This window comes from Camelina sativa, chromosome 17 (assembly GCF_000633955.1).
Source record: "Camelina sativa cultivar DH55 chromosome 17, Cs, whole genome shotgun sequence".
Lineage (NCBI taxonomy): Eukaryota > Viridiplantae > Streptophyta > Magnoliopsida > Brassicales > Brassicaceae > Camelina > Camelina sativa.
In genome coordinates, this window is record NC_025701.1 from 7,800,693 (window position 1) to 7,816,229 (window position 15,537).

At 34.4% G+C, this 15,537-nt stretch overlaps 3 protein-coding genes, 1 long non-coding RNA gene and 1 pseudogene across 4 annotated transcripts; 4 read left to right on the top strand and 1 right to left on the bottom strand.

Moving 5' to 3' along the window:
* LOC104759256 (probable alpha,alpha-trehalose-phosphate synthase [UDP-forming] 2) lies at positions 50-4,388 on the top strand. Its single transcript, XM_010482202.2, has 17 exons — positions 50-188; positions 285-385; positions 699-1,084; positions 1,179-1,293; positions 1,411-1,512; positions 1,597-1,747; positions 1,831-1,919; positions 2,020-2,068; positions 2,185-2,285; positions 2,387-2,574; positions 2,671-2,788; positions 2,896-3,054; positions 3,153-3,275; positions 3,361-3,448; positions 3,539-3,669; positions 3,800-3,898; positions 3,987-4,388. Exons 1-17 carry the CDS (start codon positions 50-52, stop codon positions 4,353-4,355), a joined length of 2,508 nt encoding a protein of 835 aa, XP_010480504.1. The 3' UTR covers positions 4,356-4,388.
* On the top strand, positions 4,872-6,837 carry LOC104759257 (crooked neck-like protein 1). The gene has a single exon (XM_010482203.2). It carries the CDS (start codon positions 4,891-4,893, stop codon positions 6,835-6,837), a length of 1,947 nt encoding a protein of 648 aa, XP_010480505.1. The 5' UTR covers positions 4,872-4,890.
* LOC104756023 lies at positions 6,893-8,351 on the bottom strand. Its single transcript, XR_762265.2, has 4 exons — positions 8,027-8,351; positions 7,621-7,745; positions 7,460-7,529; positions 6,893-7,206 (listed from the first exon to the last, which is right to left on the bottom strand). It is a non-coding gene; the product is annotated as an uncharacterized LOC104756023 (long non-coding RNA).
* On the top strand, positions 8,769-10,284 carry LOC104759258 (annotated as a pseudogene).
* On the top strand, positions 13,352-15,301 carry LOC104756024 (protein SRG1-like). Its single transcript, XM_010478531.1, has 4 exons — positions 13,352-13,763; positions 14,036-14,283; positions 14,373-14,700; positions 14,920-15,301. The coding sequence occupies exons 1-4, from the start codon at positions 13,506-13,508 to the stop codon at positions 15,160-15,162; spliced, it is 1,077 nt and encodes a 358-aa protein (XP_010476833.1). The 5' UTR covers positions 13,352-13,505; the 3' UTR covers positions 15,163-15,301.

The following is a 15,537-nucleotide window of genomic DNA, read 5'->3' on the forward strand; positions in this document are numbered from 1 at the left end:
TCGTTGATTAGTTTGACAAGTGCTTGATCACTAAGTTTGAAAGAAAATGATGACTAACGGTAGTGCATGTGATCAAAGGCCAAGACTGCTTGTGGTTGCTAACCGGCTTCCCGTTTCTGCAAAGAAAACCGGGGAAAATTCTTGGTCTTTGAAAATGAGTCCTGGTGGTTTAGTCAGTGGTCTTCTAGGTAAGCCATGAGACATATATATATATATATATATATTGGATACATAAAATCATAAGAACAATTATAATTTTTTTTTTAATTGGTGGGATCTTGAAGGTGTAACATCTCAATTTGATACCAAATGGGTTGGATGGCCTGGAGTTGATGTGATTAATGAAGTTGAGAAAGCTGCACTCTCTAAATCGCTAACTGAAGTGGTACGAGTGTTTGTTTTTCCAAACAATATCCATGTGATGTGATTATTGAAATTTTAGCGACTAGGAATCTTACGTGAAAATATATATATATATATATATATATATATATATATATATATAGAAACGCGTATAGTAGTCTCGTATATAAGAGTTATAGATCACTCTTCTCAATTTCCATTACTTTTGAAATATTAAATATTTACATGTTACAAGAGTCTAGTAATTCGAAAGAAATATCAATTATCATATGAAAACTCACAAATATTATACAAAATATGATGTTTACTCTGTTTTTGTTCTTTCTAATTTTCAGAATTGCATCCCTGTGTTCCTTAATGAAGTTTTTGATCAATACTACAATGGTTATTGCAATGGTATTTTGTGTCCAATCCTTCATCACATGGGACTTCCAGAAGAAGATCCTCATGACACAACCAAAACTTTTGAAACACAATATGATGCATACAAGAAAGCAAACCGAATGTTTCTTGATGTCATAGTTGAGAACTATGAAGAAGGAGATATTGTTTGGTGCCATGATTATCATCTCATGTTTCTTCCCAAATTTCTCAAAGAATACAACAACAAAATCAAAGTTGGATGGTTTCTCCATTCACCATTTCCTTCCTCAGAGGTCTACAAAACATTGCCATCGCGATCAGAGCTTCTTCGTGCCATACTTAGAGCTGATCTACTTGGGTAAAATTCAAACTCTTAACAAACTCTCGTATATTGTTAGGAATCATTTGATTTGAGTCAGAAGAGTTTACGAATTTTCTTTATGTTTTTTTAGTTTCCACACATATGATTTTGCAAGACATTTCATACGTACATGCACTCGAATTCTTGGAGTTGAAGCAACACATGAAGGAGTTGTGGATCAAGGCAGAGTCACTCGAGTAGCTGTTGTATGACTTCATATTCAAATCTTTAACATCTTAATCATACTTAGTTTCTCCAAAACTTAACTCAGTACATCATAACAATATATATCTTCTATTTATGTTCTCTTTTGGTATTTTCAGTTCCCCATTGGAATAGATCCGGATCGGTTTATAAGAACATGTAAGCTCCCTGAAGCCACACAGCAAATTAATGAGCTTAAAGAGAGGTTTGCTGGCAAAAAGGTAAAAAATTGTTTCTAACTTTTTTTAGTTTGATGCTTAGTTAAAAAGAAGAGATCATTACATAATACATTTTGGTGTTGACAGGTGATATTAGGTGTTGATCGTCTTGACCCGATCAAAGGGATTCCACAAAAGTATCTTGCATTTGAGAAATTTCTTGAAGAAAATCCGAATTGGCGCCATAAAGTAGTGCTAGTGCAAATTGCTGTGCCAACAAGAAATGATGTCCCTGAATGTAAAAACATTTATATTCTATTATGCTTCTTAACTTATATAACATTGATAATCAATTTTATGAGATTATGTTTTTATATACAGACCGAAAGCTCAAAGACCAAGTTCATGGACTAGTGGGACGCATCAATGGACGATTTGGTTCTGTCTCTTCTCTTCCAATTCATCATCTGGTTTGTTTGCTTTCTCTATATGTAAATCATGTTGTCATAAGTTATATGCATTCTTTATAGTTTCTTGATAAAGTTGTCTCTTATATTCTCTGTTATATAGGATTGTTCTGTTGACTTCAGTTACTTGTGTGCACTGTACGCGATTGCTGGTAATTAATTAATTTCCTTCACTACATGTGGTGATCATTCTTGATTTGGTTATAGTCCTTTTTAGAGATATATATCACTTCTTTGATGAGTTTATTTTCTTTTTTTTCTTCTTTAGATGTAATGCTTGTAACATCATTGAGAGATGGAATGAACCTTGTTAGTTATGAATTTGTTGCTTGTCAAGAGGCCAAAAAAGGAGTTCTTGTTCTCAGTGAGGTAACAAAAATAATTGCATTTTTATGTTAACAGTAAATTTAATAATGCTTTAGATTAATGTTTAAAGTAGCTGATTCTTAATTTGCATATAATCTATACAGTTTGCAGGTGCTGGACAGTCTCTTGGTGCTGGAGCTCTTCTTGTGAACCCTTGCGATGTTACAGAAGTTTCTTCTGCCATTAAAGAAGCCTTAATTATGCCAGCTGATGAAAGGGAAAAAAGATATAGAGTAAACTTTCAGTATGTGTATATTCATTCTGCTAAAAAATGGGGAGATGATTTCATGAGGTAATCAAAAGAGTGGAAAATATTATTAATAGCATTAACTCTTAAGTAAAGGCTTTTTTAAAAGTTTTATGCAAGTTTTTGTTCATCTCTATGCAGTGTACTCAATGACACTACCCCTGAATCTGAGATGCAACTTAGGAAAATACCACATGAACTTCCACAACAAGATATGATTCAACAATATTCGCAGTCTAACAATAGATTGATAATCTTGGTAATTAAGCTAGCTTGGGAGATTTTCTTAATTTTATTTAGAGTTTCATGGCTTTGTTGTTTACTTGACTGTAACTAAAAGAAACTGTCAAATTAATATGTTTTCAGGGTTTCTATGGAACACTCACTGCGCCAATGAGTAGTCAAACTAAGGAAATGGATCTTAAACTAAACTCAGAGCTAAAAGGAACACTGAGAGCATTATGCAATGATCCCAAAACAACAGTAGTTGTATTGAGTAGAAGTGGAAGAGACATATTAGACAAGGTATGATCAATATCTTTCTTATTCTTATTCTTTTATTTTTGCTGTTATCACACATTTCTATATTTATTTTGTGACTGATGTCGTACTTGTATATACAGAATTTTGGAAAGTATAACATGTGGCTGGCTGCGGAAAATGGAAGGTTCCTAAAGCATTCTAATGGAGAATGGGTAACAAATATGCCTCAAAACATGAACCTCGATTGGGTTGATGGTGCCAGGGTTAGTAATTTCCTATATATATGATTTATTAATTTATATCTTTCTCGAAATCTTTTGTGGGTTAATTTTTTTTTGTGTATTGTAGAATGTTTTTCAGTACTTCACTGATCGGACTCCAAGATCGTTCTTTAAAGCAAGCGGGACTTCGCTTGTATGGAATTACGAACACGCAGGTGAGCTATCATAGTTTATTTTTCTAGCTTGCATTATAATATAACTTTTTGTTAAATTTTTCCATTTTTTTTCAAAACTATTTTTGTAAGATGTTGAATTCGGGAGAGCACAAGCAAGAGACATGTTACAATACTTATGGGGAGGACCAATCTCTAATGCACCAGTTGATGTTGTTCGAGGAAACCATTCTGTTGAAGTCCATGCCATTGGTGAGACTAAGGTAAAATAAATGCTTCTCGTTTTTTTTTTTCTTCGAGATATTCCGATATATATATATATATGAGCTATACATTATGCAACATTCGAAATATCAATTTGATTTTATAAGTTGTTCTTTCTTTGTTTCTTAGGGGACAGAAATTGGTCGTGTTTTGGGAGAAATCGTGCATAGGAAATCTATGACTACACCGTTTGATTTTGTCTTTTGCAGTGGTTACTTCTTGGAGAAGGTAAAGCTTGTCATCCTCTTTATACTAATAAGACTTTAGATTATATCCGTCTGGCTTTTTCATACAAATGGGTTGATACATTTTACAGGACGAAGACATTTACACATTCTTTGAATCAGAAATCTTGTCGCCCAAGTTATCTCATGAAATTAGGTCCAAGTCTCCATCAAGTAATCATTCCCTAAAGAAGAAAAGGAAGGTTTCGTTGAACGTTCTTGACCTCAAGAAAGAGAATTACTTCTCTGCAGCTATTGGACAAACTCGTACAAAAGCTCGCTACGTCATTCACTCATCTCACGATGTAGTAGATTTGCTCCACAAGCTTGCAGTTGCAGTTCCAACGACAAGATTGACAGACTCATTTGGAGACACTAACAACACAAGTTCAAAAAGCTGGATCAATTCTGTCGAAAGAAAGGAATTGGTGAATGGAGACACTGGACAAATCGACATGTAACAAAAGTTCCAGGTCTTGGACTTAAACCATTTGTAAACCTTAATTACTATATCTTGAATTAATTTGTAATATTATCAGCAAATAATACATAAAAATCTAGTTTTTTTTACAAAACAAAACAAAAAGTTTACCTTGGTACGAGAAGTATTATAAATCAAAAATACATAACCTTCTAAATGTCGTATATAGAAGGTTATATATATTTGGCTAAAGTCTATGTGACATAGTCTTACTGGCCTAATGATTTATGTTTAATAAGATAAAATATAAATTGATGTTTGAAAATATAACTTTGACTTATTGGAAAATTAAAAAAAAAACACTAAACACGTTTTTTTGGAGAATGTAAGGAAAATCTTCTCTTTTTTTCTTTTTTCCTTTTTCTTTAAATCCTCACTTTTCCTTTTTGTAGTTAGAGGTTTAACCCTATAAATATAACGAGAGCATATTACTTGTCATCAGATCCTTAATCAGCATAAAACTAAAGGAAACTGATACCTCTTTCAAATATTTCGATCGTATAGTTTACGGGTACATGACCAGCATGGATACGGAAGTGAAGGCCGAACAGATTATCAGCGAGGCTCGAGAAAGGCAAGAAGCTGATGAGATCCGGCCGCCCAAGCAGAAGATTGGTGATTCTATGGTTTCCGAGTACAGACTCCGACGTCGGAAGCAGTTCCAGGACTGGATCGGCGGCGGAACATGTACCATACATGTTTGGATCAAGTATGCGGAGTGGGAAGATTCACAGAATGATTACGCACATGCTCAGAGCGTGTGGGAACGAGCCTTGGGAAGCTTTGACCGGAATTATATGATTTGGTTCAAGTACGCCGAGTTTGAGATGAAGAACAAGTCGTTCAAACACGCGAGAAACGTTTGGGACCGTGCCGTTGAGATCCTCCCTCTCGTGGACCTGCTTTGGTACAAGTATATTCACATGGAAGAGATGCTTGGGAATATCGCCGAGGCTAGACAGGTATACGAGCGGTGGATGGTTTGGTCACCCGATCATCAAGCTTGGCTCTCGTTTATTAAATTCGAACTTAGCCATAACGAAATCGAACTTGCACGATCAATCTACGAGAGATTTGTTCTTTGCCATCCGAAAGTTCCCGCTTACATTCTATACGCTAAGTTCGAGATGGAAGAAGGTGAAACCGAGCGTGCAAGGAATGTGTACGAACGCGCCACCAAGAAGTTTGCAGACGATGAAAAACTCTTTGTGGCTTATGCTGAATTCGAAGAAGGTTGCAAGGAAGTAGAACGAGCTAGGTCTCTCTACAAGTCTGCTCTGGATCGTATTCCCATAGGAAGAACTGAGGATTTGTACAAGAAGTATGTTTCGTTTGAGAAACAATATGGGGATAAGGAAGTGGTTGAGGACGCCATCGTTGGCAAAAGAAGGTTTCAATATGAAGTTGAAGTAAGAAAGAACCCTTTGAACTATGATTCATGGTTCGATTACCTTAGGCTAGAAGAGAGTTTAGGGAACAAAGATAGGATCAGAGAAATCTACGATAGAGCTATTGCTAATGTTCCACCGGCGGAGGAGAAACGATACTGGCAGAGATATATCTATCTATGGATTAATTATGCACTCTTTGAAGAGACTGAAACTGAAGATGTGGAGCGTACACGACTTGTTTACAGAGAATGCCTCAAGCTTATCCCTCACACCAAAGTTTCTTTTGCTAAAATATGGTTGCTCGCTGCAAAGTTTGAGATAAGGCAATTGAATCTCACTGGTGGTCGGCGGATACTAGATAATGCGATTGGAAAAGCTCCAAAAGACAAGATATTCAAGAAATACATTGAGATGGAACTCCATCTGGGAAACATAAGCAGGTGCAGAAAACTATATCAACGGTATCTTGAATGGTCTCCAGAGAACTGCTATACTTGGACCAACTTTGCTGAGTTAGAAAGGTCTCTTGCTGAAACAGAGCGAGCCAGAGCTATATTTGAACTTGCAATATCTCAGCCTGCTCTTGACATGCCCGAGCTGCTATGGAAGGCATACATTGATTTTGAGATATCGCAAGGGGAAGTAGAGAGGACACGAGCTTTATATGAGCGACTCTTAGACCGTACAAAGCATTACAAGGTCTGGGTTAGTTTTGCAATGTTTGAAGCGGAACAACAAGATGATGTTACTGACTCCATCAGACGTGCCAGAGCGGTTTTTGACAGAGCCACCACGTATTACAAGGACTGCACACCGGATCTGAAAGAAGAACGTGCGTCACTATTGGAAGATTGGCTGAGCATGGAGACGAGCTTTGGTAAGCTAGGAGATGTTGATCTCGTTCAAACGAAGCTCAAGAAGAGAAAGGCGTTCACTAGAGAAGACGGTTCTACAGAGTATGAAGAATACTTGGATTGTGTCTTCCCAGAAGAATCCCAGACTAATAATCTCAAGATTATTGAGGCTGCATGTACATGGAAGAAGCAGAAGCTTGCTGCTGCTGCATCGTAATATTCAAGTTTAAATTTTTTTTCTTTTTTTTTCAACAAAACAAAATGGTAATGTAAATCTCAAAAAGTTGACACTTATGAATGTTTATTATTTTTTGACAAAGTCCAATGGTAGAACACTTAGTTGAGGATCTAAAAATTTAAATTTCAAAAAACTTGTGTACGAGTAGAAAGAAGAATACTTGACACACATTCTAAACAAAACTTGTGAAGGTTTTCACTCTATCACCAATAAAAGAACAAACTGTGCAAGACAATGCCTAATAAACAAAGAACAGCGAAGTACCATAGCGAAGAATATCTTCAGGAAGTGGCTCGAAGGTTTTGGCAACATTGAATATGACAGCAAAGCACCACTGCAGTTGTTAAGCTGCAAAGCATTTAGATAAAAGTCATTCAACATAATGCATTTCAAGAACTGAAAAACTCAAGAAAGAACAAACTTGACAAAGTAAAATCAGCTAAAGCACTGAGATTCTAATCAGTTTATATTAGCAAAGTAAACAAAAAGAGGTAGGACTGTGATTATGTAACTGCTTGTGTTCCATTATCTGACAGTTTCACTCTTACTGACCTGAACTCTAATTCGTCCTTTAGCACTAAAAAAACAATGTTGGGATTACCTGCCCACTTTATTGATTATTGATGGTTCTAAAAGAAGCTCCTTGTCATTGGTCTCACAGAACTTAACACCTGCAGGAGATTAGACAAAATGTCGTTAACCATTAGCACATTGAACACAACGGCAAGAGATCACAAGAGTTTAAATGGGACAAGGATTTACCGTTAACTGTTGGTGGAAGCGGTCCAAGACTCATGTTTTCGAACTCAATAGATTCTATACAGAACTTCCCAATATAATCTGCAAATATAGGTTGTGCAGAACTCCGGATGATCCCACAAAATAGCCTATAAAAAAAAAAAAAAAAAAAACAAAACCTAAAGCCAAATTTGATGTAAAGCAAATGAGCACCTTATTAAATCAGTAACCAGCAATCAAAACAGTAAAACCAAATTAAAGGTTCAAAATTGATGCAAGCTACATGAAAAAAAGTAGCATGCTTTAATACAAAACCACCATCATGCTCTTTGTATATCCTCAAAATTAACCACTGAAAGCGATCGACCAAGAATCTCTAAAACAAAACAGAACGAGCCTCAAAACATGACGAAAAAGGATCAAAGTTTACCTCTTGGTGTTTAGACTTAGAATAAATCAAGACGAAGAATCCAATGAACAAGAATTTGTAGCATGAGAAAGAGATCGCCGAAGGAACCACGCCGATTTGATGAAGGAAAATCGCGGATTTGCTCACCAGAGTCGCCGATTTGCTAAACGTCTCATCGCAGATCGTGACCTGCGTCAGTGGAGATGATGGTCACAGCGGATTGAAGACTCCGACGAGCCAATTTATCCTCCATTGGCTTCTGATTTCGTGAAGGCTCGTCGGACACAGAGAGAGAGTGAGGAAGAGAGAGAGAAACACGGGTGAAATGTTTTTGCCTTTTCTAATAGCTTTGCCCCCACGGCCCACCGTATACTATCCATTGTTTTTAAAAAAAAATTAAAAAACTATAATTTTGTGTAAAATTATTTTTTATATTTTAATTTTAGATTTAACAAATATTTTTTTATCATATCAAATATGTGTTACTGTTAATATAAGTGTTTGACAAATATTATTAATCAAAGATGATAAGAAACTTTAATCTAAATATCTCTAAAATAATTATAGAACAAATAAAAATGATTAATTTTGAACATTTTCTAAACTTTTAATTATATAAGAACTTACACATTAAACCAACATAAATTGTACCATAACCGAAATAAAAGGCATAAGTGACTAAACCGATTTATTATTGCCTTCTTCTTCTTTTTTTTAAAAAAATCTTTTTAAAATAGGATCTTAGGGTTTTCGATGGCGATAATCACGACAAGAGAGAAAGCTTTGAAGTTTTGTAATCGGCCTTTGATTGAAAGAGAAGAATTAGTTATCTATCTGTGAATTTTGATTTAGTTCCATTCGGACTTCGCTGTTGTTCAAAAGGTATAATCTACTTCTGTGAGCTTGTATGTCTTGTCGAATTCAATGCTTCTCTCTAGTAGCAGTTTTGTTTGTTTAAATCAGTGTCTGCATCTCCAGTTTTATAAACTTTTTTTTGTTTTTTTGTTTCCAGAGATCAATTTTGCCATCTTTCTCTGTTTGTTGATACTTGTTGTTGTTAGTGCTGAACCAATTGAGCGGATGGATAGCACTCTACCTGATGATATAATTATCGACATTGTATCTCTCCTTTCGGCGAAGGAGGCTGCTTTCGTATCTCTTCTTTCAAAGAGGTGGCAGAACATGTTTACAAATCATTCCAAATCTTGAGTTTGATGATGATGACTCTATCCAAATTCAAGGGATGATGGATTTCTTAGACGCAGTGTTGGTTCTTCCTCCCAGTTCCCGCGTAAAGAGCTTGTCTTTAAAATGTCGAAAGGGTCATCGGACACGCTATGATCATATCAACCGTTGTCTCTGTAATGTGCTTAAACGTGGGGTCATGGATCTTAAACTGGACTTAAGAAGTGGACATGGGTATCGTCTGCCTTTTGATGTCTTCGCTTGCAAGACGCTAGTTGAGCTGCATCTAGGGACTGCTCTTGTTGTTGTTGATCTTCTCCCTAAGCATGCTCTTCTCCCTGCGCTTAAGACTCTCATTATTCATTCGGTTCGATTCTATGACCATTGTGGTTGTGCGTTCCAAATGCTTCTTTCTGCTTGCCCTGTCCTTGTGGAGTTAGTGATGCGTAATGTGGAGTGGGAGCAGTGGCAATGGTCACGCACTGTGTCCAGTCCGACCCTCCAGAGACTTACTATTAGGCATAGACATTTCTTTAATATCATTCATTATGATTTGGAGAGCATTACTTTTGATACTCCGAGTCTTACCTCCCTGAGTTACTTTGATTTTGCTCCGCGATCCTATCCAATTGTTAACCTTTGCTCCCTTGTTGAAACTCGGTCGGTCTTACTCGAGAGACTCAGACAAACCGAGTTTCTCATAAAAAGCTCAACAAAACTGGCTAGAAATATACTCTTTACAACAATTAAAGGACTTGTATCATTGGCTACTGGAAGATTCATCAGGACTAACAATTAACAACTGTCAACTTGCATTTTGGTAAAGCTCGCGGGGCCATCTCCAGTGCCTTGGTGACTTCAAAGAGATCAGAATACTCTTCATGGGAAGTATCGAAGTCTAATATGATGATTACTTGTTCAAGCTGAGGCAACTTCTGGAAGAAATGTTTAACTAGTGACATCTCTTTACAGGTTGCACCAAACTCCCATATCTTGAGGATCTTCAGAGGACACGATGATAGACAAGAAGAGGACGAATATGGAGAGATGCAGTCACAAGCATCCCCGCATCCATCCGTCATACGGTGGTGTAGACCCTGAAGAAGGAGCATAGAGAAACCAAACGAAAAATGTGTAATAACATATTTAAGTTCTGATTGTGCTTAGGACACACGACTAAGAAAAAGAATTGTTTTCCCTATTTTCTATGTGTCCCCAATCATAATCATTTATTTATTTTTTTCCTATCTCCTATACATATATCTCAGTCAGTATTATTAGTCACATGCAAGAGAATGCATCTAATCTGATATCCAGTGATGCCATTTCATACCATTAACAATCAGCTCCTCTAGTACAGGGCATTTAGATAGGAGTAGAGCAAATAGGGCAACATTATCACCGAACTCGATGGAATCAAGATGCAGAGTAGTAAAGACGATATATCTTCATCGGTTAGACTAAGGAAGGAAGCTACCAAGTTCTCCACGTCCTACTTCCATATAAGTGACCAAGTTCTCCACGTCCTACTTCCATGTAAGTATGTAGTCCAAAAATCGTACACTGCGGACATATAATTTTTATTATAATTTATATTTATGTTGTATATATTTGTTAAATATTGGATGTTTTGTAAATAGAGAAATAACTAAATTTTCTGATTATTGTGCGGATAAATGTTTATATTATTTTCTTAACCGGCAATACATTTCATGACCATTGTTTGTTATATTTAGTTTGTTTTTTTAGTGTTTGAGATTCTATTTTGATTTTTAGTTATTATAACAAAATAAATACATAATAAGTAATTTATATGTTGTGATTAAGTCACATTTATTTTACACAATCTCAGTTAAACTAACTTGATTTTATGTCAAATATTCTAATATTAGCAGTGTTGATAAATAATTTCATCAGATTTAACCCGTGTTAACACAAATTTAATAATATTTTATTAATTCCAACATGTCCTCTTTATAACTCATCTACTATATAACTACATTATATAGTATTTTAAACTTCTTTTATTATACATATTCGTAATATATGTTAATTTTACATATTCGTAGTATTTTAAAATTTTATTAAGTTTATATATGTTAATTATAATATTTAAATAAATGTCAATCGAAGTTTTTCTTACGTTAAGAATCAAAGCTCACAGGTTTTGGAAAACAAAATGAGAATCAAATTGTTGTTTTCTTTGTTTGCGAAGGATTCAGATATATAATATCTTCAAAACACAACATAATGTGTGGGTAAATATATGATAGTTTCTATTTCCATATTGATTGTTGTTATTTATTTAGTTGGAATAAAATATAAAATATTTAGAAAACAAAATTTGTAATAATGTTAGTTTTGGAAAAATTTTAGGAGTTAATGTTATAAATAACTTTTTAAATAAACAAAACTAAAAGGACAAAACACAAAATATACTTAAAAAATGTTAATATAAACTAGGATTTAACCTGCGGTACACCGCAGGACAATATTTTTAATTTTAAAAATTAAAAATTTATATTATATTTATTTGTTATTTTATTATTTTTTAAAATTTTTAAAATATAAAATTTTATAGGTATTTGATATAAGTATTCAACGTATAAGATTTTTGTAGTGTTTTCAAGGTTTAAACCTGTGTGATATATGTAGAGAATTTGTTAAAAACGCCCCTTTTGATATACCCCTTTTCAAAAATACCCTCTTTTCTGGCCATTTTTATTTTTGCCTTTTTTTAATTTTTAATGACCATTTTACCCTTAGATGAAAATTATTTTATTCAATAAAAAGAAAAACAAAATTTTCCCGCCAAAAAATTTCCGACATATTTTCCCGCCAAAAATTTTTCGAAAAATTTTTCCCGCCAAAATTTTTTTTTGTCAAAAAAATTTTGTTAAAAAATTTCGACAAAAAAAATTTCCCGCCAAAATTTTTCCCGCCAAAAAAAGTCTTGTAAAAGCCTTTACAAGGTGTTTATAAGGCTACCTTATAAACACCTTTAAAGGCTTTTACAAGATTTTTTAAAGAGTTTTAAAAGGTTTTTTAAACAACTTGTAAACGCTTTTACAAGATTTTTAAAAGGTTTTTAAAAGGTTTTTAAAAGGTTTTTAAAAGGATTTTAAAAGGTTTTCAAATAGTTTTTAAAAAGATTTTTAAAAGGTTTTTAAACACGTTGTAAACGCTTTTACAATGATTTTAAAAACCTTGTAAAAGTTTTTATAAGATTTTTAAAAGGTTTTTAAACACCTTGTAAATGCTTTTAAAAGCGTTTATAAGGTGTTTAAAAAGCTTTTAAAAGCATTTACAAGCTTTTTAAAAGCATTTACAAGATTTTTAAAAGCGTTTACAATGTTTTTAAAAGGTATAAATTTCAATATTTTTGGCGGGAAAAATTTTCGATTTTGGCGGGAAAATTTTTTTTTTGGCGGGAAAAAATAATTTTTTCGGGAAAATTTTTCGATTTTGGCGGGAAAAAAAAAATTGGCAGGAAATTTTTTTGGCGGGAAAATATTTTCGATTTTGATGACTGTACATTCTTGCTGTCACTCAAAAAGGGTAATTTGGTCATTTTGTATATAAAGAGGGGTAGTTTTAAAAATGGTCAACATAAAGGGGTATTTTTAAAAAGGGGTATGGAAAATGGTCAATATCATATTATTTAATGTTAATACATAAACGAAATCTAAAAGTACATTAAAGATTCCTTAATTTTATCTTTATGTATATTTTGATAAACTTTAATAGATTGAAATTTTATATTAGCTGATTGACTGATTCATATATACAATTAATAAATGTACACATACCAATTTTCATATACACCAATGCATAATTTAATTTTACCAAAAGTAAATATAAAAAAGTATGTGTACATTTATTAATTGTATATATGAATCAGCTAGTATAAAATTTCAATCTATTAAAGTCTATCAAAATATAGATAAAGATAAAATTCAGGAATCTTTAATTTATTTTAGATTTCGTTTATGTATTAACATTAAATAATATGATATTATATATATTATGGTTTATTTGAAAGCAATATAAGATACCAAATTAACATCACTGTTTCTTTGATAACATTTTTAGCATAACAAAATATATATATATATATATATATATTAAATATGACATGATGACTTGTTAAGCTATGAAGATTTCCCATTGAACTATAAATAAGTCTACAATATATAGGATTACACACACAGACATATATATGCTCAAATAAAACCAAAAGTAGTTTCCATAAATCAGGCTTTTAGCTTAAAAATCTACATCATTTTTTTCGTTGCTCCAGAAGAAGAAAACCGACATGGAAGCCAAAGGAGAAACCTCGTGGAGCTCTATCATAGTTCCTTCTGTTCAAGAGATGGTGGAGGAGAAGATGATCACGACCGTTCCTCCCAGGTATGTCCGGTATGATCATGAAGACAAAACTGAAGTCCTCGATGATTCTGGTCTCTCAACCGAGATCCCAATCATCGACATGAAGCGGTTGTGTTCTTCGACCGCCGTGGACTCTGAGGTTGAGAAACTCGACTTCGCTTGCAAAGAGTGGGGATTTTTCCAGGTAAAGTCTCAAACTTTACACTATTTTACGATATACTCATATAATCGATGTTAATTAGTCAATTAGATCTCACGTACGTGGAGCTTACTAGGCTTGTTCATGCAAGTATGAGAATTAATTATCTTCGTTTGATGAATATATCCATATGAAATCGTTTCTTTGCAAAACAACCCCTTGTTTTTCTTATTACCATGTTACACCCAAAATGGAGGCTAACACTTTCTGATTCAAATTTATCATTTTGGTTACGTCTTTGTGATCATGATTTACAGCTTGTAAACCATGGAATGGACCCAAGTTTCTTGGAAAAAATCAAGTCAGAGATTGAAGATTTCTTCAACCTTCCCATGGAAGAGAAAAAGAAGCTGTGGCAGCAACCAAAGGTGATGGAAGGGTTTGGACAAGCTTTTGTGGTTTCAGATGATCAGAAACTCGACTGGGGAGATTTGTTCTTCCTTGTAATGCAACCTGTTCAATCCCGCAAGCCTCACTTGCTCCCCAAGCTACCTCTTCCTTTTAGGTTTTGCATTCCATCAAAATGTGTTAATTTAACATTCTTAAGTAACTCCAAAAAGTCTATCTGTTTACGTTTTGGTTTATGTTTTTCAGAGATACGGTAGAGATGTATTCCACTCAAGTGGGGAATATAGCTAAGATCTTAATAGCGAAAATGGCGGAAGCCCTGCAGATCAAACCAGAGGAGATGGAAGAATTATTTGGTGATGATATGTTTCAGAGCATGAGGATGAATTACTATCCGCCGTGTCCACAACCTGATCAGGTTACCGGTCTAACTCCCCATTCCGATGCGGTCGGACTCACCATACTTTTGCAGGTCAATGAAGTTGACGGTCTCCAAATCAAGAAAAATGGCAAGTGGGTTTCTGTCAAACCTCTACCAAATGCTTTCATTGTCAATGTTGGAGACATCTTAGAGGTAAGCCATATTATATGAAGAGAGGGAGAGAGAGGATATGGTATCAATATAAACAGAGAACTTTTTGATGACCTAACCCACTTTTTGTTAACTGATTTGAGTTGGAAGTCTATCATTCTCAACAAACCGTGCCAAAACAAGACTATCGCTTTTGGACCCACCGTGACATGTGTTATTGTAAATATTTTGAGTATCAATTAATGGGTGATGGTATTGCAGATCATAACGAACGGGACGTACCGAAGCATCGAGCATCGGGGAATGGTGAACTCGGAGAAAGAGAGGCTGTCCATTGCAACATTTCATAGCACGGGACTGGATAAAGAAATTGGTCCGGCAAGAAGCCTTGTTCAAAGGCAAGAGGCAGCAAAGTTTAGAAGCCTGAAAACTTCAGACTACATGAATGGCTTGTTCTCCCGTGAACTCGAAGGAAAATCTTATCTTGATGCTTTGAGAATCTAAGGCTCCCAATATCTTGTTCGCCAAGAAACTCTGTTTTCTCAAACTAGTCACTGTCGTGTGTACACCTACCCTAGTACCCTGTTTTACCCTTGTCTTGTTTTTTGGTTTTATATTAAGTAATGTTTCATCCTTCTCTTTTATGGGTTCATATCTATTAAAAGACAAACTCACTAGTGTTTGATATAATAATACATAAGCTTGTGCGTCATCGTCCACATGCAAACATAACAAACAGTAATACTAGTACCAGTTTACTGTGTACAACATCTTTATCTGGAGCCTTCACTTTCGTTGTCTAATATTCCTTAATATTCTTTCTTATTAATCTAATTTCTAGGGAAAAAAATATGTTGCAAAAAGATACAGATTTTATAT

Excerpts from the sequence above, each read along its gene's own strand:
- LOC104756024 (XM_010478531.1), top strand. The coding sequence starts at position 13,506 with ATGGAAGCCAAAGGAGAAACCTCGTGGAGCTCTATCATAGTTCCTTCT. Across the intron at positions 13,764-14,035 it reads AAGAGTGGGGATTTTTCCAG|CTTGTAAACCATGGAATGGA; the intron begins GTAAAGTCTCAA and ends CATGATTTACAG. Across the intron at positions 14,701-14,919 it reads ATGTTGGAGACATCTTAGAG|ATCATAACGAACGGGACGTA; the intron begins GTAAGCCATATT and ends ATGGTATTGCAG.
- LOC104759257 (XM_010482203.2), top strand. The coding sequence starts at position 4,891 with ATGACCAGCATGGATACGGAAGTGAAGGCCGAACAGATTATCAGCGAG.
- LOC104759256 (XM_010482202.2), top strand. The coding sequence starts at position 50 with ATGACTAACGGTAGTGCATGTGATCAAAGGCCAAGACTGCTTGTGGTT. Across the intron at positions 189-284 it reads TTTAGTCAGTGGTCTTCTAG|GTGTAACATCTCAATTTGAT; the intron begins GTAAGCCATGAG and ends GGGATCTTGAAG. Across the intron at positions 1,920-2,019 it reads CTCTTCCAATTCATCATCTG|GATTGTTCTGTTGACTTCAG; the intron begins GTTTGTTTGCTT and ends TCTGTTATATAG.